The 22,013-nt window shown below is 45.7% G+C and overlaps 1 protein-coding gene and 1 non-coding gene across 14 annotated transcripts in view; one reads left to right on the top strand and one right to left on the bottom strand.

Moving 5' to 3' along the window:
• The window catches only part of LOC116472985 (microtubule-actin cross-linking factor 1, isoforms 1/2/3/4/5), a 404,777-nt gene that overhangs the window by 365,201 nt on the left and 17,563 nt on the right, over window positions 1-22,013 (bottom strand). The window contains exon 1 of one of the 13 annotated variants that reach the window (XM_058441926.1): window positions 16,489-16,798. The exons of the other annotated variants lie outside the window; for them this stretch is intronic. Coding sequence (XP_058297909.1) covers window positions 16,489-16,582 — 94 coding nt within the window. The 5' untranslated portion in view covers window positions 16,583-16,798. Of the gene's footprint in view, window positions 1-16,488; window positions 16,799-22,013 lie in introns of those variants that run through there. 13 annotated transcript variants of the gene reach the window in all.
• LOC116473943 (U6 spliceosomal RNA) lies at window positions 515-618 on the top strand. The gene has a single exon (XR_004249504.1). It is a non-coding gene; the product is annotated as a U6 spliceosomal RNA (small nuclear RNA).

Here is a 22,013-nt window from a genome sequence, read left to right as displayed (position 1 = left end):
ATCGCTTGAACCCGGGAAGCGAAGTTGTAGTGAGCCGAGATCGCGCCACCGCACTCCAGACCAGGCGACAAAGCAAGACTCTGTCTCAAAAAAATAAATAAATAAATAAATAAAATAGATAAAACAAAACACCCAGCATATAGTAAGGACTCTATATACATTAGCTTCTTCCCTTTTGCTTCCCCGTCCCTTTTCATAGAGATAATACAGTTAAGTCCATAATACACATTAGTACCAAATCACATAAACGAACTGTGATTAAGCATCGTTTTATTTAAATTTTTTTAAAACCCACTTACCTGGTAAGGAGATATGGCTTTTACTTGAGCAAGTTATTGTTCCTTTCCACGCCTCTTTTCCTTATGGGGAACAAGAGTGAACTAACTTAACATTTCCAATTCATTCATTCAATATTTATTGGAGCAGCTACTTTATACCAGACACTCTTCTAGGTGCTAGAGAAATCAGTTAATACACAAATAAAAACCTCTACTGTTAAGAAGTTTGCATTCTAGTGCTCACTTCAGCAGCACATATACTAAAATTGGAACAATAGAGAGGTTAGGGAGGCCCCTGTACAAGGATGACACACAAATTCGTGAAGTGTTCCACATTTTTAAAAAATAGTTAGAATAAGACCTACTATTTGATAGCACAAAAGGGTGACTATAGTCAATAATAACTTAATTGTACATTTTAAAATAACTTAGAGTATAATTAGATTGTTTGCAACATAAAGATAAATGCTTGAGGGGATAGACACCCCATTCTCCATGATGTGCTTATTTCATATTGCATGCCTGTATCAAAACACCTCATGTACCTCATAAATATATACACCTATTATGTACCCACAAAAAATTTAAAAACAAATTTTTAAAAGAAGTTTGCGTTGTTGGCCGGGTGTGGTGGCTAACACCTGTAATCCCAGCACTTTGGGAGGCCAAGGCGGGCAGATCATGAAGTCAGGAGTTCGAGACCTGCCTGGCCAACATGGTGAAACCCTGTGTCTACTAAAATACACAAATTAGCCAAGTGTGGTGGTGCACACCTGTAATCCCAGCTACTCGGGAGGCTGAGGCAGGAGAATCTCTTGAACCCAGAAGGCAGAGGTGGCAGTGAGCAGAGATAGCACCACTGCACTCCAGCCTGGCCAAGAGTGAGACTCAGTCTCAAAAAAAAAAAAAGTTTGCATTGTAGTAGGAAGACTCAGACAACAACCAAAATAAATAAAATATGTTACATGATAACAGGGAGTTCCAGGAGTCAGGTGAAGTAGAATTATAACATTCCAAAGGGGAAAGTGAATTTGAGAAACAGAGGTTAAAGGCTTATGTAGTTTTAAAATTCTATGAAGTAGAAATTAGAAAATGGTATAAAGAGGCTTTATTGGCCAGGCGCAGTGGCTCACGCCTGTAATCTCAGCACTTTCGGAGGCCAAGACAGGCGGATCACCTGAGATCAGAAGTTTGAGACCAGCCTGACCAACATGGAGAAACCCTGTCTCTACTAAAAAATACAAAATTAGCCAAGCGTGGTGCCGCATGCCTGTAATCCCAGCTGCTCGGGAGGCTGAGGCAGGAGAATCGCTTGAACCTGGGAGGTGGAGGTTGCGGTGAGCGGAGATCATGCCATTGCACTTCAGCCTGGGCAACAAGAGCGAAACTCTATCTCAAAAAAAAAAAAAAAAAGAGGCTCTATTATATTCTGCACATTACAATTCTCCATCTGATAGCAACACTTTAAACTATGAAATGGACAGAATATATATTTAGTATACACAAAGCATTCAGTATTTAGAATTTCTCCACTGGATGGACGGGAAAAGCATTCACTAAAATCGGGAACATAGGAGAAGAGGCAGGTCCAGGAGCAGGGAGGGAGACAACAATGCCCCTTTTAGACATATCAATTATGCAACACCTGTGGGATAACCACGTGGAAAAAAACATTGTGAAAGGTGCTGGAAGTTGCTGAAAACACTAAGAAATAAAACAACCAGCATCATTTGCAAAGTAGCTCAATTCATGAAGTGCATCATATGCATCTCATCTGACACAATCTAGACCTTCAAAAAGATCACAATACAGCTGGGAAGTTCAAACAAATACACACAAAAAGTAACAACAACAACAACAACAACAACAAAAAAACTAAGAAACTTTATAAGGGAGTTTTGGCTTAAGGAATTACAAGAATTACAATTACAACACTTGTTTGTTTTTTTGGTTGTTTTTTTTTTTTTTTTTTGGAGTTTCGCTCTCGTTGCCCAGGCTGGAATGCAATGGTGCGATCTCGGCTCACCGCAACCTCCGCCTCCCCAGTTCAAGTGATTCTCCTGCCTCAGCCTCCCGAGTAGCTGGGATTACAGGCATGCGCCACCGCGCCCAGCTAATTTTGTATTTTTAGTACAGACGGGGTTTCTCCATGTTGGTCACGCTGGTCTCGAACTCCTGATCTCAGGTGATCTGCCCACCTTGGCCTCCCAAAGTGCTGGGATTACAGGTGTGAGCCACCATGGCCTATAACACTTGTTATATTTATTTATTTTATTTTTTTTTTTTTTTGAGACGGAGTCTTGCTCTGTCGCCCAGGCTGGAGTGCAGTGGCGCGATCTCGGCTCACTGCAAGCTCCTCCTCCCGGGTTCATGCCATTCTCCTGCCTCAGCCTCTCCGAGTAGCTGGGACTACAGGCGCCCGCCACCACGCCCGGCTAATTTTTTTTTTTTGTATTTTTGGTAGAGACGGGGTTTCACCGTGGTCTCGATCTCCTGACCTCGTGATCCGCCCGCCTCAGCCTCCCAAAGTGCTGGGATTACAAGCGTGAGCCACCGCGCCCGGCTAACACTTGTTATATTTAAAGACCAAATGAAATCACCATTTAGTTTTCCAATTTCTAGAACTTTTATTTATTTAACTTTCCATATCATCACAAGCCTATTTATTGAAGATATTATACATCTTTATAAGTCAGAAAATAATCAAGAGGAGGAGGAGGAGGAGACAAAAGGATGCCGGGGTTTCAGCTCTGCTATCAGACAATACATACAGGCGAGGCAAAGCAAAGCAACTAACGACAGCAACAAATACTATTTTCTGCATTTATTAGCCCCCTTAATACTGCCCCCAAACCTATTTCCTCTTACCACAGCACCTGTGCTACAGCTACACAAGATATTTTGTCTTATGCCTTCATGACCACATATTCATGCCAAGGCCTAGACCATTCCCTCCAATGCCTCACTGCTTTCCAGGTACTTCCCACAGGATAATCAGAGAGAGGAGGCCTGAGAGATGGGCACCTAATGCTCCATCTATCTTTCTCTCCCACAGGGAAAGTAAAGAAAATTTCCAGCCCTTTGGCAGTTCCTCATTCTTCCTAATAATGGCAGTATTATATGAATACTATTATTACACTTATTAACAATAAGAACAAGAATGAAAACAAGGATCCAGTCCTCTGAAAGGTATGAGGACCTCAAAGTACCCTACCTACTCTGGTCCCTGTTTTCCATTTGGGAAACTAACCAACAAAGGCTGGGACAAGTGCTACATTCTTCCCCTCTAGAGGTGACTCAGGCCAAGTCAGTTAGCTGCTTTCCAACCCTACACTGACCCATGCTCAGGCTGCAGCTTGCCTTGGCTGCTGCTCTGTCTGTGGTGCTTGTGAGCACACGAATGTTTGTAGTAGGTCTGGAATAAATTTCCTCAAGTTACAAAGATAACTGTACCAGAAGAGCCAAGCCTTCCAGGCACTCTCCCTGCTGGAAACTGGAGCCTCCCACTTCAGTGACAGGTTACCACTAGAGAGCAAGGGTCCTGTTAGGATCCTGCCCCATATGTATAGATAATATGGCAAAAAGGTCCTGCAAGACTAAAAACGGTATCAGAGAGAAATTACCTGGCACCAAAGGGCCACAGGTGGCAGCTCTCTGCCATCTTAGTTGGAGCTGAAAATGATCTTGTCTCTGTTAATCCTCTTCCTCACTGACTACATGTCTTTTTAGGATATCTTCTACTGTGAATATGATAGCTAAATGAGGAGCAATCATCCATTATTTGTTCAACTGCTTACACATTCTTTATTGTCTTTTGTCATTTGTAATGTGTATTATATACTGTAAATCCCTAGAGGACAGAGGGTTTATGAACTCTCAGTGTTACATACTATATACTACATTCAAAGAGGCTCTTAACAGACATTTTTGCTGATGGTGATAACAATAGTAGAGGAACTCTGTATACACAAAGGGGCATGCCCTAAAGTCAACCATTCATGGCAATAGGTGAAGCCACAGGCAAGGGACACCCAAGTACACACACATACACACACACACACACACACACAAACACACACACACACACACCTCTTGCAGGTTGAGATACAAATTGTACCGGACAAGCCAAACCAGGGAGTGAAACAAGATCAAAGATTCTCCAAATTAGTGGAGACATACTTCCACTCCCCAGTGTGACTCATGGCAAGTTTATCTGATAAGAGTCCAGCTTCACAAAACAAGGAGCGCAAAACAAGCCACACTACGGGGAACATGGCAATAAACAACCAAAGATGTGGAATGTGCCAATGGGAAAGAACTACATCAATTCTGAGCTGGCCCTAACACATTAGGAAATATCCTCTACACTGGAATAAAGGTGAAAAAAAACCAAGCAAGTAGAGGACAAAGGGTAACTAATATTCTTTTTAGATATAAAGGTCAGATAAACTCTGAAGGACACTATCACATCTGACAGGTGGTGGTTATACTGAACCTGTTAAGGTAAGGCAGGTAGGGCTCTGAGTCATGAGAACAAATCTATCTCCTTCATTGCCTGCCTGCCAAAACAAACAAGAAGGAGGCTGCATTTTCCACAATAGCCCCTCTGTCCAGTCTTGTAAACACCCAGGTCTTCACAAGCCTAGTACAAATAGAACTGGGTATACTAACTACGTAACCTTCATGGAAAGCAAAGCTCAAAAATGTTTCTAAGCTCAACTGCCCTGGGGAGAGTAGTAAAGCTAACCTGTTAAGACTAATGAAGAAGCTAGGCCTGGAGTTCACTCTCAAACCAATGAATCCTCCACTATCCATGTCAGATAATGAGATGGGGATTAAAGACCATAAGTGAGGAAAGCCTCTCTCTATGTCAAGAGTCAAGATGTCCTGTCCAAAAGTCAAATTATCTCAACAAAAATGTAAGAATTAATTTCTGCGTAGCATTTTGCTAAATGACAGGCAGGAATGCAAAAGTTACATATGTGCTTCTTCCCAGAGGAGTAGACAATTTCACTGAAGAGCCAAAATACAAGCCAGCCAGAGAACAATACGTACAAACAATCAATAATCAAACTGATGCTACATTTTTAGACAAACTACAGGGACCCCATATTCTTCTGTCAAAACTATGCTGGAAAATTCTGATCCTAGATCAATCTACCTGTCTGCCTTGGAATCTATTACAATCAGGTTGTTGAGTGCTTCTAGGGCTAGAGGGAAAACACACACACACACACACATACACACACACGCGCGCGCGCGCGCACACACACACACACACACACACACACACCCCTTCTCTCCTTCCTCCTGACTCTCAGCAAATAACTTCACCTCCTACTTCATAGAGAGAATATGAGCATCAGGAGAAATTCCCTCAAGTTCCTACATCTCTAACCAACCAACTTAATCACCTGCATTTGTACTTTTTAACCCTCTGATCTTTCTAAAAGACACAACTTTTGACTCTTGATCCCATGCTCCATCAATTTTTCTCCCCTTCTTTGAATTGTATTATATCTTCCTTCTCTACTGGCTCTTTCAAAACAGCACTTAAAATAAACATGCTCAAGTCCCTCCTGTGTTACAATATATAAACAAAACTCTCCCCACCTTTCTTCACCTGTCTTCCTCCTCTCTCTTCCTTCAAAGTCCAAGTTCCAAAGGTCACTGACTCCTCTTCTGCACTTTCCATTCACTTCCCACAACTCCACTGAAAATGTTCCAGTAGCGGTAACCTTTATTTCAGACATCTGTAGTCTTTGTCTTATTTGACCTCTGCATAATCTACACTGTGTGTCACACACTCCTTGAAACTCACTTCTCTCCTGTTCCTCTTACCTTTCTGGCCACTCCCTTTCTGTGGACAATTTCCTTCAGGAGATCCTCTTTCTCTGCTTCTGACACCACTCTCCCGTTGGAGTTCCCCAGTTTTTGTCTCAATATACATACACTCCTAAAGCCAGCTCCTTCTCCCCTCCTATGGCTGTGGTTTGATAAGCTGATGACTCTCTTACCCTCTCACCTATCACTCTCCTAAGTTTCATGTTCATTACAACCAACCACCTCCTGGACATCTCTACCTAGCATCCCTCAGAAGCCTTGACCGCAGTGTAACCTAAATTAAACTCAGTATCTTCTCCTGGACCATCACTGCCACCACTTCACAGAAAATAACCTTCCTCCTCTTATATTCTCTATTTTAGTTCATGACACAACCCACCCACACAAATACTCAAGCCAGAAACCTCCAAGTCATCCTAGGTTCTTCCCTCTCCCCCTCATATACCACATTCAATTAGTCATCAAAACACATGGATGTTACCCCTTCACATTTCTTGATTTGCCTGCTTTATTACATTACTACTTTCACAACCTTAGTTTCACTCCCTGCCTAAATTTCTGTGACAGCTTCCTAACTTGTCCGCCACTAGTCTTTCCTCCATGCCCCTACCTTCCTTGGCACTGCTGCCAGAGGAAACACACTCCTAAAATGTAAATCTTAGCATAGTCTTCCTTGCCTACTTTTATTCAATGGCTCCCAAAAGCCTTTAGGATAAAGTCCAGGCTCTATACAATATGACATATAAAGCCAGTCAACATTTTTGTTCTGCCCACTCTCCCTATCTCATCTCATCTCTCCTTCCCTCACATCCTATGATCCAACCTTATCAATGCCCAATATTCCCCCTCTCAAGCTTGCTCATCCCCTTACTTCTGTTCACGCTGCCCAGAATGCTCTTTCCCCAAACTTTTTGCTCAGGGTCCCACATCCTTTAGGTAACAGTTCAGGTTTCACTTACTCTTGGATGCCTTCCTGGACACTTTCACACTCTGGCTATACTGGGTACTCCTCTTCACTACCACAGCACCAGCATTTATCTATATGATAGCCCTCCCTACAACAGACAGTAACTGTCAGTTTGCCAATATGTTTCCTCCATTAAACAGTAAGATCATAGAGATACAAGGACAATATCTTTGTCTTCTCAGCACATCACCTACTCCCTAGTTCATGGTGGACATTCAATAAATACTTATTAATTTATTCTTCATGTGGCTTTCTCTGATTTCTCTAATATTTAGTATTTCCTCTGTCATCCAGGCTGAAGTGCAATGGCGTGATCACAGCTCACTGTAGCCTCAAACTCCTGGACTCGCGATCCTCCTGTCTCAGCCTCCCAAATAGCTGGGACTACTGTATTTCCATAATGAAGTTTCATGCTCTTTCAGTGTAGGGACTTTTTATACTTCTTATGTATGTGGATTAATTGGCAGGGAATTTCTCTTGAGAGAAGGGGCAAAGGGGTGAGCATATCAGTGCATATGTTATTTTTAGAGTCACGGATTTTGAGTTATATTTTTGAATAATTTCTTTTCATATTATGAACACATTAATGTGGAAAATTGTAAAAAATACAGGAAAGTATACAGAGCTTTAGATAATATGCTTTCTGTGATTGTTGGGTGGGGGGTGTGTAGGGGCAGGGGATGGAGAGGCAAGCTGACCAACAGGTAGATGCTTGGGAGAGAATGGAGTGAGCAAGGATGGGACCTTTTTTTTTTTTAAGATGGAGTCTCACTCTGTCACCCAGGCTGGAGTACAGTGGCACAATCTGGGCTCACTACAACCTCCACCCCCTGGGTTCAAGCGATTCTCTTGCTTCAGCCTCCCAAGTAGCTGGCACTACAGGCACCCACCACCACACCCAGCTAATTTTTGTATTTTTGGTAAAGATGGGGTTTCGCCAAGTTGGCCAGGCTGGTCTCAAACTCCTGACCTCAGGTGATCCACCCACCTTGGCCTCCCAAAGTGCTGGGATTACAGGCGTGAGCCACCGTACCTGGCCAAGGATGGGATCTTTTTTGCTTACCTGGGATCTGATATCCTCCTCCACTTGCTGTGGCTACCTAAAATTGTGTTATAGTGTAAGTCTGCTTTCATTGGGCACAAGCTTTTATTTTTCTCTGTTCAAAATTGCTTTCTTCTGTATGACCACGTGTCAACCATCAGGAATGTTCCAATTATCAGGGATGATTTGAGTAGTCACCTAAGACTAATTAAATAATTGGTCAGTCAGCATCTTTCTTTTAGACAAGAGCATTGCCAGATTTATGTTGGATTCCCTCTTACCATGGCAAATTTCTATAGTGATTTTTATTCAGAACAATAAACACAATTCCTTTGTGTTGATGAAAAGAAAGGGCTTGCTTGAAGTGTTTTTAGTTTTAGCTTGAAGTTTTAGTTTTAGCTTTCAAGTTTTTAGCTTGAAGAGTTTATAGTTTTCAACCTGCAGGAACATGTTGTATTGAGACATATAGGAAGTGATTTTTTTTTTCTGTGCTTTTTAGTCAGTCAACAATCATGAATAAGCTCACTGTGTGCACTATATTCTACTAGTACCTATAAGCAGATACTATGATGGGGAAAGTGGTATTAGGGAGATGGGTGAGCCACTTAGAAATACTGAAAGAATGATATTGAGATTAGGGGTAGGGAGAGGAGGGTCTGGAATGCCAGTAGGAAGAATTTGAGTTCTATGTGATGGGCAGGATTAATGAAGAGGTTATGTAAATGATGGATGACAGTGGAAATCTACTCTCTGGGAAGCTGCATTGTAATTGAGTCATGAGGTTAGATTAAGGGATGACGTTTTTGCTTTTTTTTTTTTTTTTTTGAGATAGGGTCTTGCTCTGTTGCCCAGGCTGGAGTATAGTGGGTGATAGCTCACTGTAGCCTCAAACTCCTGGACTCAAGCGATCCTCCTACTTCAGCCTTCTTAGAAACTGAGACTATGCCCAGCTCTAGGGATGACTGTTAAAGAAGAGAGGGTTGTATTTGAGAACATTTTGGGCAGGTACAGGGAATTAAGTTTAGATACTAACATTGCTAATTCTTCTCTAGAAGATTTGCCTTGAAAAAGAATTACCCTTCATCCCAGGACTTTTCTAGAACAAAGTCCTTTTCTTTTTTTTGCAATAAAGTCTTGCTCTGTTGTCCAGGCTGGAGTGCAGTGGTGCAATCTTGGCTTAATGCAGTCTCCTCTGTCTCCTAGGTTCAAGTAATTCTTGTGCCTCAGCCATCCAAGTAGCTGGGACCACGGGATTGCACCACCATGCCTGACTAATTTTTGTATTTTTAGTAGAGACAGGGTTTCGCTGTGTTAACTGGTCTCGAACTCCTGGCCTCAAGTGATCCGCCCACCTTGGCCTCCCAAAATGCTGGGATTACATCTTACTTCTTTAATAAAATCTTTTAAAGATTTTACTGTGGCCAGGCACAATGGCTCATGCCTGTAATCCCAGCACTTTGGGAGGTCGAGGCGGGCAGATCACAAAGTCAGGAGTTTGAGACCAGCCTGGCCAATATGGTGAAACCCCGTCTCTATTAAAAAATACAAAAATTAGCTGGGCGTGGTGGCATGCATCTGTAATCCCAGCTACTCAGGAGGCTGAGGCAGGAGAATCACTTGAACCCAGGGGTGGAGGCTGCAGTCAGCCAAGATCATGCCACTGCACTCCAGCCTGGGCAACACAGCGAGAGTCTGTTTCAAAAAAAAAAGATTTGAATAATCAGGAAGGGAGAGGGCATTCCTGGAAAAGAGAATGTAAACAAAGGCACAGGACACAGGGGGAAGGGTTGCTAAGGTTGCTAAGACCAGTCCAAATGGAGAAGAGAGCTGTGTTAGGCAGTAACAGTTGGTATAGTTGGGTGTGCAGAGTAAGTCAAATTATGAAAAGCCCTGAAAGAGACAAAGAATCAGAGATTAATTCTAATTTACTTCAGAAACTGAGAAGCTCTGGAAGAAAAAATATTTCATTAGAAGTAACAAACTGGCTACTTTCAGAAGACACACACCTGAAATCCCAGCGTTTTGGGAGGCCAGGGCAAGAGGATGGCTTGAAGCTAGTTCGAGACTAGCCTAGAAAACATTGCAAAACCCCATCTCTATAAAAAAAAAAAAATTGCCGGGTGCGGTGGCTCACGCCTGTAATCCCAGCACTTTGGGAGGCCGAGGCGGGCGGATCACGAGGTCAGGAGATCGAGACCATCCTGGCTAACACGGTGAAACCCCCTCTCTACTAAAAATACAAAAAATTAGCCGGGCGTGTGGCGGGCGCCTGTAGTCCCAGCTACTTGGGAGGCTGAGACAGGAGAATGGCATGAACCTGGGAGGCGGAGCTTGCAGTGAGCCAACATGGCACCACTGGACTCCAGCCTGGGTGACAGAGTGAGACTCCGTCTCCAAAAAAATAAATAAATAAATACATAAATAAAATAATTAGCTGGGCATGGTGGCATGCACCTTTAATCCTGGCTACTCAGGAGGCTGAGATGGGAGGATCACTTGAGCCCAGGAGTTTGAGGTTAGAGCAAGCTACACAATGGTACCAACTGCACTCTGGCATGGGTGACCCTGTCTCCAAAAACCTGGAATAACCATTCTTAGCTACCACAAGCCATTTACCAGGCCAGAAAATTAGTAAATGCCACCAGTAGAAGCCATACAAGAGAGGCTTCAACTCCAATCAAAACCATGAGAGTAAAAACAGGAGCTCTAGCATTCCATACAACCTAGTCACAACATGGCTCAATATATAATTATCAGAAGCTGAAAGGGCCAACCTTACTTAGAAAAAGGAGTAAAGACTGGCTGTTTTCAAGAACACTGAGAAAACACAACAGACTCCTTATAATCTATAATTGTTCATTTGTGACTTTTGATCTTGGGATGTTTCTGTTCTCAGATATGCACTCTGAAGTATTCTTTCCACCATGATCTCTTAAACATGGAACTGGCACTGAAAAATACCAGTATAATAGGCTTAAGCTGGTGCATTTCCCTGGTTTGTATTACGTCACTTGCCAACAAGCCCAAGACAAGGCAGTAGCTCCCATAAGCACTGTTAGCACATGGACACATTTTATTATTTCAACAGCATGAATGTGGCCAAAACTTGTGATTTCCCAGCAGACGGACTTGACTCACTTTCTGAATTAACAGTGTTCATGTCCAGAAGTAGCAATTACTCTTTTGTTCTGGCTAAAAACTATCCACTCCAACTCTAGGACTTTGTTCTAAAAAGTAACTTAAAAACTGAGTGTAGGCCAGGCACGGTGGCTCAAGCCTGTAATCTCAGCACTTTGGGAGGCCAAGGAGGGATGATCACTCGAGGCCAGGGGGTTGAGACCAGCCTGGGCAACATAGTGAGACCTTGTCTCTTCAAAATACTGAAAAATTAGCCAGGCATGGTGGCACATGCCTGTTAGTCCCAGCTACTTGAGAGGCTAAGGTGGGAAGATCACTTGAGCCTGAGAGGTGGAGGCTGCACTGAGCCCTGATCTCACCACACTGCACTCTAGCCTGGGCAACAAAGCAAGACCCTGTCTCAAAAAAAAAAAAAAAAAAAAGAACAACATCCACTAAAAAGGATAAATAAGCTGAATCTACATATAACCAAGAGGTTGCTTCAGAGCGTTACTTAGGTAAACAATCCCAAATCCTCAGCCCATATTTTCCAATCACTGTGTTAACAAAATATCATCATTTTGTACTATTTTAAAAATTATTTTTGTATTTATTTCTTGTATTTTTTGTATTTTATTTTATTTTGTATTATTTTTGTATGAAAATTTCAATGTGACTTATATATCATAAAACTTCTCCCAAGCCGGGCGCGGTGGCTCACGCTTGTAATCCCAGCACTTTGGGAGGCCGAGGCAGGCGGATCACAAGGTCAGGAGATCGAGACCACGGTGAAACCCCGTCTCTACTAAAAATACAAAAAATTAGCCGGGCATGGTGGCGGGCGCCTGTAGTCCCAGCTACTCGGAGAGGCTGAGGCAGGAGAATGGCGTGAACCCGGGAGGCGGAGCTTGCAGTGAGCCGAGATTGCACCACTGCACTCCAGCCTGGGCGACAGAGCGAGCCTCCGTCTCAAAAAAAAAAAAAAAAAAAAAAAAAAACTTCTCCCATAGTAAGGGGAAAAGAAATTCTCCACAGTGCAGAGATCTGGAAATGTATGTCACTTAAAGTGTGTGACTATACTTCAGAAACTAAAACTAACAACAATAATGATACTAACAATTAAAGCATTTTCACAATTATCTCACTTAACCCAAGTCATCTACCGTGATTTTAAAACTTTCTTCTGTGACACAGTGTGAAACCTTCACCCAGAAATCTGGAGCCTGGCTCTTAGACAGTAATTTTAAGTCTCTATGCCTAAATTTATTCATCTGTGTAATACTGTCCTTCAAGATATTATAAAGCTTAAATAAGATATAAATCAACGTTTTTCTAAACATTAAAGGTTCCTTCTAGTAGGAGATAGAAAAAACAAAAGGAGAGAAAAGAGTTAAAAAATAAAATAGGCCGGGTGCGGTGGCTCACGCCTGTAATCCTAGCACTTTGGGAGGCTGAGGCAGGCGGATCACAAGGTCAGGAGTTCAAGACCAGCCTGGCCAACATGGTGAAACCCCATCTCTACTAAAAAAATACAGAAAAAATTAGCCAGGCATGGTGGCGTGCACCTGTAATCCCAGCTACTCAGGAGGCTGAGGCAGAAGAATTGCTTGAACCCGGGAGGCAGAGGTTGCAGTGAGGCGAGATCGTGCCGCTGCACCCCAGCCTGGGCAACAGAGCAAGATTCCACCTCAAAATAAAGTAAAATAAAACGAAACATTAAAGGACAAATATATGCCCAGAGCTCATTTATATTCTCATGAATCCCAAGAAATTAGTATTATCATCCCTATTTTAACAGATGAGAAACCCAAAAGATCAGAAAAACCTTTTCCAAGGTCACATGGTAGAAATTAACTGGCAAAAACTAGGACTGGAGCCCAAAACAGAAGAAATCCAAAGCATAGTCTTTCTACGATATCAATTTTGTACATTAAGTAATATGCACTCTTCACTTGTAACCCTCTGTGCAGTAAGTTTTATAAGTTATTTATCGCACTAGGATAAATGAAAATTGGTCCTAACTAGCTTCGTATAACCCACAACACTTAGTGACAATTCTGAATTTCGTAAGTACCAGATAGATGTTACCAATGTTGAAATGTGAATGTTCTCTTTTTTTCCTAGCCCAGCCCAGCAAGTAAAGACTATTTAGTCCTTAAAGTTTTGTGAAAACAAAAGTCTAATTCCATCTGAACCAACCACCATCAACCAAGTGTGCTGGTTTTTAACCACCTCTTTAAAACCTAAAACTATGCTCATATGTGACCTGCTTCTTCAGTAGAGTTGGTCTCTATCCTAGGAGAGGAATAAAATCCTGGTTCTCCTACCTCCCTGACTATTCCTTCTTAATTTCCTCTGGCGTGAACCGCGAGGCGGAGCTTGCAGTGAGCCGAGATCGTGCCACTGCACTCCAGCCTGGACAGCAGAGTGAGACTCCATCTCAAAAACAAACAAACAAAAAAAAAAACAACCCCTCGTGTCACCTCCTTTGTCAAATCTCCCAGGTAAACCCAAATAGGGTTTCAGCCTTCCTCTGGCTTCCATAGTAGCTCTGTTCTAGCACTTACCACAGTATGATAACTACTTGTTTGCAAGTGTTCCCTTACTAGATGGAATAACCAAGGGCAGGAACCAGATCTCATTCAGAATTCTGGCATCTAACATTGTGTCACCTCCAAGAGAGATTTTAATGACTGTCAGAGAATTGGGGAAATGGAAGGATATATCCTGGTTCTCTTGGCTGCTGCCCACTCTGAACTGTTAGAATCCAGCGTTATTATCTAATGCCTCCTGTTTACTGGCCAGCTATCTGAAAGAACCTTTGGGACATTTACGAAATAAGGGAGAGCATTTATTTCCATGCTGAATCATCTAATCCTGCCAAGACCATGCTCACTGCCACCACACAGAAAAAAAAATGGTTGCCAAGCACAGTTCTGGAAAACCCATACTTGACTACCATTCCTAATGCAGCTGCACTACACACAGCTCTGCTTCCCTCACACTCCAAATACGTTACTGCCCTTCTCCCCTTGGCCCTAGGGGCAGTTTAGGCAGCCGAAAATTGTAGCTCTCCTTCTGCATATAAAAATCCTGCTTCAGTCTGTAGAATGAGGTAACTACAAATTAATAGCAGCAGAGAGAGATCCAAGTAATGTGGTGACCAGCCAATAAGGGTCTAGAACACCCCACCATCATCAATATCTATTTTCCCATCTCTTTCCAAAACCAATACTTTGCATGATCCTCACAAACTCCTTCCCCTGGTCACTCTATAGATTCCAGCTCACTCCTCTGCTTAGACAAACTGTTCTCCTATTAAGGTAGTACGGGGATTTCTAAGTCTGGAAAATGCAGGAATTCCATAAGCAAAGTAACAAAGGCCCAGATGCTAAGCCACTCACACTTCCCAGTGAGAATGGTGCAGTGGGGGGAAGAGAGATTGTTCTGCACCGATCATAAGAGCAGACTGCACGACCACCTTATACAACTCGAGGTAATTTACTTTGGGCAACCATTTTTAACTCATTCCTCCCCTCAAGAAAGAGACCTGTGTCTGGGAAGGATTAAGTTCTTACACACCTGATCAAGGTCCTTCAGAGGAAAGCCAAACTGAGTGAGACAGCTAACAAAAAAAACTGAACAAAAGAGGTCTCTCCTGGAACAACTCCTACTGCCTCCTTCTTTCCCAGCCTCATTTGCTAGGAGTCCAACTTCCTTTCCGCTGGAGGTCACCAGTACTACCATCCAGTGAGGTACTGAGATTTCTTCACCTATTTTGGGCCTTAATTCTGCCGGTTTGAAGCTGTCACAGCCCGGGACGGTCCTAATGTATCTTCTCTCTCTGAAGAGAGCAGTGTTACTCAAAAGCCTGCAAAGGAAACTTAATGCAACCATTCACTGAGCAGCATTTTTTCAATGAAGTTCAGCAGCACAATCTAACTTCTTTGTGCTCTGAAATGAACCACATTTCTTAAAAAGAAAGGCCACAGGGGGTTGACAGAAAACTTGCTGCAGGCAGGAAAAGCTGGGCAGTTTACAGGAGCTGATGCAGAGGGAACAAGCAGAAACCCTAGTAGGTCCTTTTTCGCATTTCATCTCTATTTTTTTTCCAGCTGCATTCCCAAGCAGAGTTCCAATGCCACAAGAAAAAAAAAGGGGCGGGGGGAGAGGGGGAGCGTTTTACAGCTTCTTCATTAGTTTCCCTTCACTGGGTAGGTGCTGTAAACAAGTACGCTGGACTCAGTCATAGGGGCTGAAGTTTCCTGTCCTTCAGATAAAAAGAAACTAAGGGCCTAGTCACAAGGGCCCGAGCTAAATAAAATGGGGAAAAGTGCTGCCTGTGTCGTTTCTGGGAAAATCTCCCCGTCTGTGGAAAGCATAACTGCCACCCAAAGCGAAATCCCAGAACCGGATGTTAAAGATCAAGGCAAGGGCCTCCCAAGGCCACGCATCCCTGGCTTCCACTCAGGGGCACCTACAGCAGTTAGGGAAATGCAGTTCACAGGCCCTCTGTCTGTCAAAACTTTCTCCCCATACACCCAAGGCGCAGATTAGGCATTAACTTGCAGAAGCGTCTCGCAAGAGAGCCTTCAGGGCTGAAATCCGAGCTCCAAGGCAAATCTTTATGTGGGAGGAAAAAAACAAATAGACCCCTACCTCCAGCAGGCCCAGACCCCCGGGGAGATGGCGGGGGCGGGGGAAGGCCTCGCCACCAAAAACTGCACACTCACCCACACCGCTGCCCATCCCACCCCAAAGACACCAAGGTGCTTTCCAACCTCGGCTTCCACGCGACTCATCCGAGACAAAAGGGGGCGAGGGAGGGACTCTTCGCGGGCACACAGAGGTCCCAGCCCCTCTGGGAGGAAGCTCGCACCCAGAGCAGAGCGAGTGGTTTCTCCCGCGCCCAACTCCTCCTCCTCCTCCCCAGCAACTCCCCACGGCGGCCGGTCTCCCCGCCAGCGCCTCGTCTCGCCTCCTTCCAGCTGGGGCCGGATAATAGGGCAAATCATGTAACTGGCGCTCTTAGCGGGCCGACTGCCCCGGGAGCGGGTTCCGAAGGCTTATCTCAACTCTGTAAATAAACTGGCCCCTAGAAGCAGCAGCTCAGGGCCAAGCCCCGCGCAGTGGGTGCGACCCCGCCCGGCCGCCCCACCTGCAGCGGCCGAGCCGACCGGCTCAGAAGGCCACGCTGCGCCGGCCCGCGGGCCTCAGCGCCGGCCAGTCCCCGGCCCTACCTTTGTAGCGCTCCAGCACATCCTCGTACGCCTGCACGAACTCCTTCTCCTGGCTGCGGTTGGCCGGCTGCTGACCCGGCACGTAGCCGGCCATGGCCGCTCGCACCGCGTTCTCCCCGAGCCCCGGGGGCTGCCGGTTCCAGGCCCGCGCGCTGAGGCGGCGGCGGCGGCCCCAACCTCGGCCCTTTGTGCGTCTCAGAGACGGCGACTGCGCCCTCGCTCTCCGCCGTCCGCCCGCCTCGCCCGGCCCGGCAGTCGCGCTCCGCTCCTCAGTCCGCTCGCGCTCCGCCGGTCCCGGCTCCCGTTTCCGCCTCCTCACCCCTCGGCTCCGCTCCTCCCTCAGCCCGCCCCGGCGCGCCCGCGGCGGCGGGCGGCGGCAGCGGCTCCTCCTGTCAGGAGCGCCAGGCCCGGCCCGTTCCCCGCCCCCTCTCCCCGCCGCCTCCGGGGCCCGGCGAGTCCTCGACCCCAGGCTGCGGCCGGCTGGGCCCGGGCTGCCCACACGGGTCCTCCAGGGGCTGCCGACCCCCGCCCGGCCCGGACTGGGGCCCGAGCCGAGGGGCGCGAGAGGCCGGCCCACGCGGGAGTCCCGCTGGGTAGGAGGCCCCGCGCGTCAGGATGAAAGGCTGGGCCGGTCGAAGGACAGGGAGACTCGGGCAGGCTCCACAGGGCGGGCGGGAGCCCCAGTCAGCGCTGACCTACGCCGCCGGGAGCGGGACAAAGGAGGGAGCCCCCTGGCTGGAGAGAAACCCAGCGGGGCCTGTGCGGCTGCTGGAGAAGGACCTGGAGAAACTGAAGGGAAAGCAGAGGGCAAAAGACCACGATGCCTCAGATCCTAGGGCTAGACGCGGTCAGAACGAGGACAAGGGCAAGATCCAGACAGGGCTGCAGTGTGGGACCGGAGGACACTGAGCCCACAAAGAAGCCCGGGAACAAAGGGTTTTCCAGAAACAAGAAGCTGAACGAGAAGTGACGGGGCAGATCCAGCACCATGAAGTAAACCAGGCCAAGGAGCCAGAGCCTGAGAAATGACAAGCCAGGGGAGGCACGAAAACGGGATTCTGACTGCACTATGGGGTGAATAAGAGGAGAGACAGGGAGACATAAATCTGTTGGGGATAGACCCTCCAGGATTATTAAACTGTGACAGCCATCTGGACAGAGAGACAGAGATCAAAAGGGAGAAATGTGGGAACCTGAGACGGAACCAGGACCGTTGGGGAACAAAGAAAGGACTCTGGAGCATAGCTGGTCAGGGAAGAAAAGGGGAAGCCAATTATTCTTTGTCATCAGGGGAAAGGAAAGAGTAAAGAAAGGAAACTGGAAATGGGTAGGGATGTATTGGGGGCCATTTTGAGGACAGAGCTCCCAACATCATTTGATCCAACATTCGGTTGTGTATCATAGAATCCCAATATTCATGGAGTGCGCTGGAGCCATGAGCAGTGAATGAAGAACTCTGGTCAATGTAGGTGACACGTTGTGCCCGCCACCCCCCATTCAGCAGTTATCCTCCCCTGTTAACTTGATTTTTCAGGTCTGGAGAGGTGGTTGTGAGTAAGAAGTTACACTGGCTGATCTCACAATAAGGGCACATTAGCAAGTAAAAAAAGAATTCATGCAACACTGAGCAACCAAAATTGGGACTTGGGCTTCCATTCCAGTTCCCATTCTCAAGAGTTTGAAGGAGAAACTTCTTAACCCCAGGCTAGGGAAGGTGTCTTTGTACCTTGTGAGTAGTGCCAGGTATTTTGGTCAATGCTCAGCACATTCGTAACAAGAAAAAAAAATGACGCTTTTCGCTAATAGGTGCACGCTGGTTGTTTCCACACCACACCCTGATCAGAAATCAGGTGAGCAAGTCATTAATCATATCTTTTCCCATCAAGTTTTGCTGGCCTGCCCAAGTTGTGGGCATGAAGATCATGCAGGGAAGGGCCTGAAAGAGGACAGGGAGGATCCTTAGACAAATGCTCATTTCCTTCCAGTTTAATCCTTCGTGCTAAAACAAACAAACAAAAAAAACTAGTTCTCAGTTTGGTGTCAGCTGCTAATGAGCTCAGTTTACAAAAAGAAGGGGAATAAGTTTGAAGTATATGTATTTTTCAGTAAAAGGCTTTTAGTGGAAAATGCAGGATGAGTTGCTAATTGATGGCACAAGCACATTTTTCGTAAACAGCAGAGAATATAGAAATGCTAACTCTGGGGATCTTGACTGTGTCAGTGCTGAGTCATCTGCATTTCCCATATTATTTTATACCAGCAGGGCTAAGAAGGCCCAGACAGAAATCACGCATACAAACACCTCCACACAGACATCTCACCCCCACACAGACATCTGCCTCCTTATGTCCATTACACTACATAGAAAAGTCCCTCCATTCCCTCCTGGGGCTGCTACACGCGCCACTTTGTGAGCAGGTTCCTCAAGATGTGTGACTGATGCTTACCAAAGGTGAAGAAAGAACAGGGGCAAAAAGGGGAAGAGTCCGCTGTGAGAATCAGAGAAGACCTGGGTGGGTTTCGGGGAGAAGGCAAGGGGTTGAGATTCCTTTTAAGAAATACAGAAATCAAAGAAGAAACTTCTGCTTTGGGTTGTGGCTAGAGGGCTTCTCTTAAGACTCAAATTGCTTTCTTGACAAAATTTGCATTTAAATGCTCCCAGGAGATTTTGAAATAATGCATTCTTTTAATGAATGGAAAGTGGGGAAGTCCACATGTTTGGCTGATGTTCCTGTTTTATACAGAGAAGATTTTACAAGGCTAGAGGAACAAAGCGGCTGCCAGGGGGGATGGGAAGAAGGAAGTCTATGAAGGGGAGGTTTTTCGCTTCTTTCAAGCAACAGTCTAAATTTATAGCCAGACCACACAGTCGCAAAAGCTCTGAGCCTTTCTCCTTTTGGTCTTTGATTTTCTTTTGCTCCTGATGGGTGAGACTGCTGCTGCATTTCTAAGAAGGCTGCAATGGAGGAAGCAGAAGGATGTACTCGGAAGGGCATCTAGTGGAGGAGAAGAGTAATACAAGGAAATTAAAGCCCTTTATCCTTGGTGTCCTCCCAATTAAAGCCTAATCAAATGCCCCTATCCCTAAAGCCCTGCCACTTTCTATTTCTTTCAGCGCCTCTAATGTGTTATCTCGCCTCAGGGCCATCCAACCGACTTTCCTCCCAGACTATAACCCTTCATCACTCTCCTTTGGCCTGGCTCACTCCTACCCATGCTTCTGCTGAAACTCCCCAGGGGAAAGCCTTCCTTGACCCCCCCTCCTCCAATTAATAGGTCCTCCTCTACCCTTTGGTAATACTCATCACACTTGAAGTTATGGTACAGTGTCTTTCATCCTTACTAAATCGTAAGCTCCCTGAGGGCTGGGACTGTTTGTCGTCTAATTCACCACAGGATCCTTAGCACCTAGCAAATGATCTGGCACATATAGGGCACTCATTAACTATTTCTCCTTCCTTGCTCTTTCTTTCTTTGTTTCTTTTTTTTTTTTTTTTTTTTTTGAGACGGAGTTTCGCTGTCGCCCAGGCTGGAGTGCAGTGGTAAGATCTTGGCTCACTGCAGGCTCCGCCCCCGGGGGTTCACGTCATTCTCCTGCCTCAGCCTCCCGAGTAGCTGGGACTACAGGCGCCCGCCACCTCGCCCAGCTAATTTTTTGTATTTTTAGTAGAGACGGGGTTTCACTGTGTTAGCCAGGATGGTCTCGATCTCCTGACCTCGTGAACCACCCACCTTGGCCTCCCGAAGTGCTGGGATTACAGGAGTGAGCCACCGCACCCAGCCAACTATTTCTTTAATGCTATGCATAGTGGCTGATGACACCTGTAATCCCAACACTTTGGGAGGCTGAGGCCAGAGGATTGCTTGAGCCCAGGAGTTCACGACCAGCCTGGGCAATATGGCAAAATTCGGTCTCTAAAAATATACATATACACACACACATTTGTATATTGGTTTAATTTTTTTTTTTTTTTTTTTGAGACAGAGTCTCGCTCTGTCACCCAGGCTGGAGTGCAATGGCGTGATCTCGGCTCACTGCAACCTCCACCTCCTGGGTTCAAGTGATTCTCCTGCCTCAGCCTCTCAAGTAGCTGGGATTACAGGCGCCCGCCACCACACCCAGCTAATTTTTGTATTTTTAGTAGAGATGGGGTTTCACCTTGTTGGCCAGGCCAGTCTTGAAGTCCTGACCTCAGGTAATCTGCCCACCTCGGCTTCCCAAAGTCCTGGGATTACAGGCGTGAGCCACCACACCTGGCCAACTATTTCTTTAATGCTATGCATGGTGGCTCACACCTGTAATTCCAACACTTTGGGAGGCCGAGGCAGGAGGATCGCTTGAGCCCAGGAGTTCAATTCCAGCCTGGGTAACATGGCAAAATTCGGTCTCTAAAAATATACATATACATACACACACACACACACACACACGTTTGTATATTTGTTTACTTTTCTTTTATTTATTTATTTATTTGCGACGGAGTCTCACTCTGTCACCCAGGCTAGAGTGCAATGGCGCAATCTGGGCTCACTGCAACCTCCACCTCCCGAGTTCAAGAGATTCTCCTGCCTCAGCCTCTCTAGTAGCTGAGATTACAGGCGCCCGCCACCACCCCCCGGCTAATTTTTGTATTTTTAGTAGAGATGGGGTTTCGCCTTGTTGGCCAGGCTAGTCTCAAACTCCTGACCTCAGGTAATCCGCCCACCTCAGCCTCCCAAAGTTCTGGGATTACAGGCGTGAGCCACCGCACCCAGCCTAAATTTTTGATTAAATGCATGAATGAGTGAACCAGATGATCCTAAAATACTTGGCTGTCTGTCACTACTGACTAGCTGGAAGGCTAGAGTACTTAAGGAGAGAGTATGTTTGTCTCACAGCATCCCTTATCTAAGCCTGGAATTCCAAGTCTTCCATATTTAGACATCTATCTTCCTTTTCAGGCTGATCTCCTATGACACCCTTGTGTGTACCTCCTTTCCCTATAATCAGACTCTGAGGCTTTGCCTAGAATGTCCCATCCCCCAACTCCACCTACTGAAATCTACCTTGAAAGTTCACCCCAAATGACATGAAATTTTTTTTCTATTTATTTATTTAGAGGCAGCGTCTTACTCTATTACCCAGGCTGGAGTGCAGTGGCACAATCTCGGCTCACTGACACCTCTGCCTCTTAGGCTCAAGCAATCTTCCTGCCTCAGCGTGCCCACCAACTAACACACCAGCAGCTAGGACTACAGGCAGGTGCCACCACGCCCAGATAATTTTTTTTTTTTTTTTTTTTTTTGCCCAGATAATTTTTGTACTGTTTGTAGAGATAGGATTTCACCATGCTGTCCAGGCTGGTCTCCAACTCTTGGGCTCAAGTAGTCGGCCTGCCTCAGGCTCCCAAAGTGCTGGGATTACAGGTGTGAACCTCCGTGCCCGGCTTTTTAAAAAAAATTTTTATAGAGACAGGGTCTCACTATGTTGGTCTTGAACTCCAGGTACATGTACTGTGGATGTCTGTATCACTGCCTCCTTAACC

The sequence above is a fragment of the Hylobates moloch genome, unplaced genomic scaffold (assembly GCF_009828535.3).
Source record: "Hylobates moloch isolate HMO894 unplaced genomic scaffold, HMol_V3 SCAFFOLD_8, whole genome shotgun sequence".
In the NCBI taxonomy this organism is placed as follows: domain Eukaryota; kingdom Metazoa; phylum Chordata; class Mammalia; order Primates; family Hylobatidae; genus Hylobates; species Hylobates moloch.
This window is presented reverse-complemented; position numbering and strand designations above follow the sequence as displayed.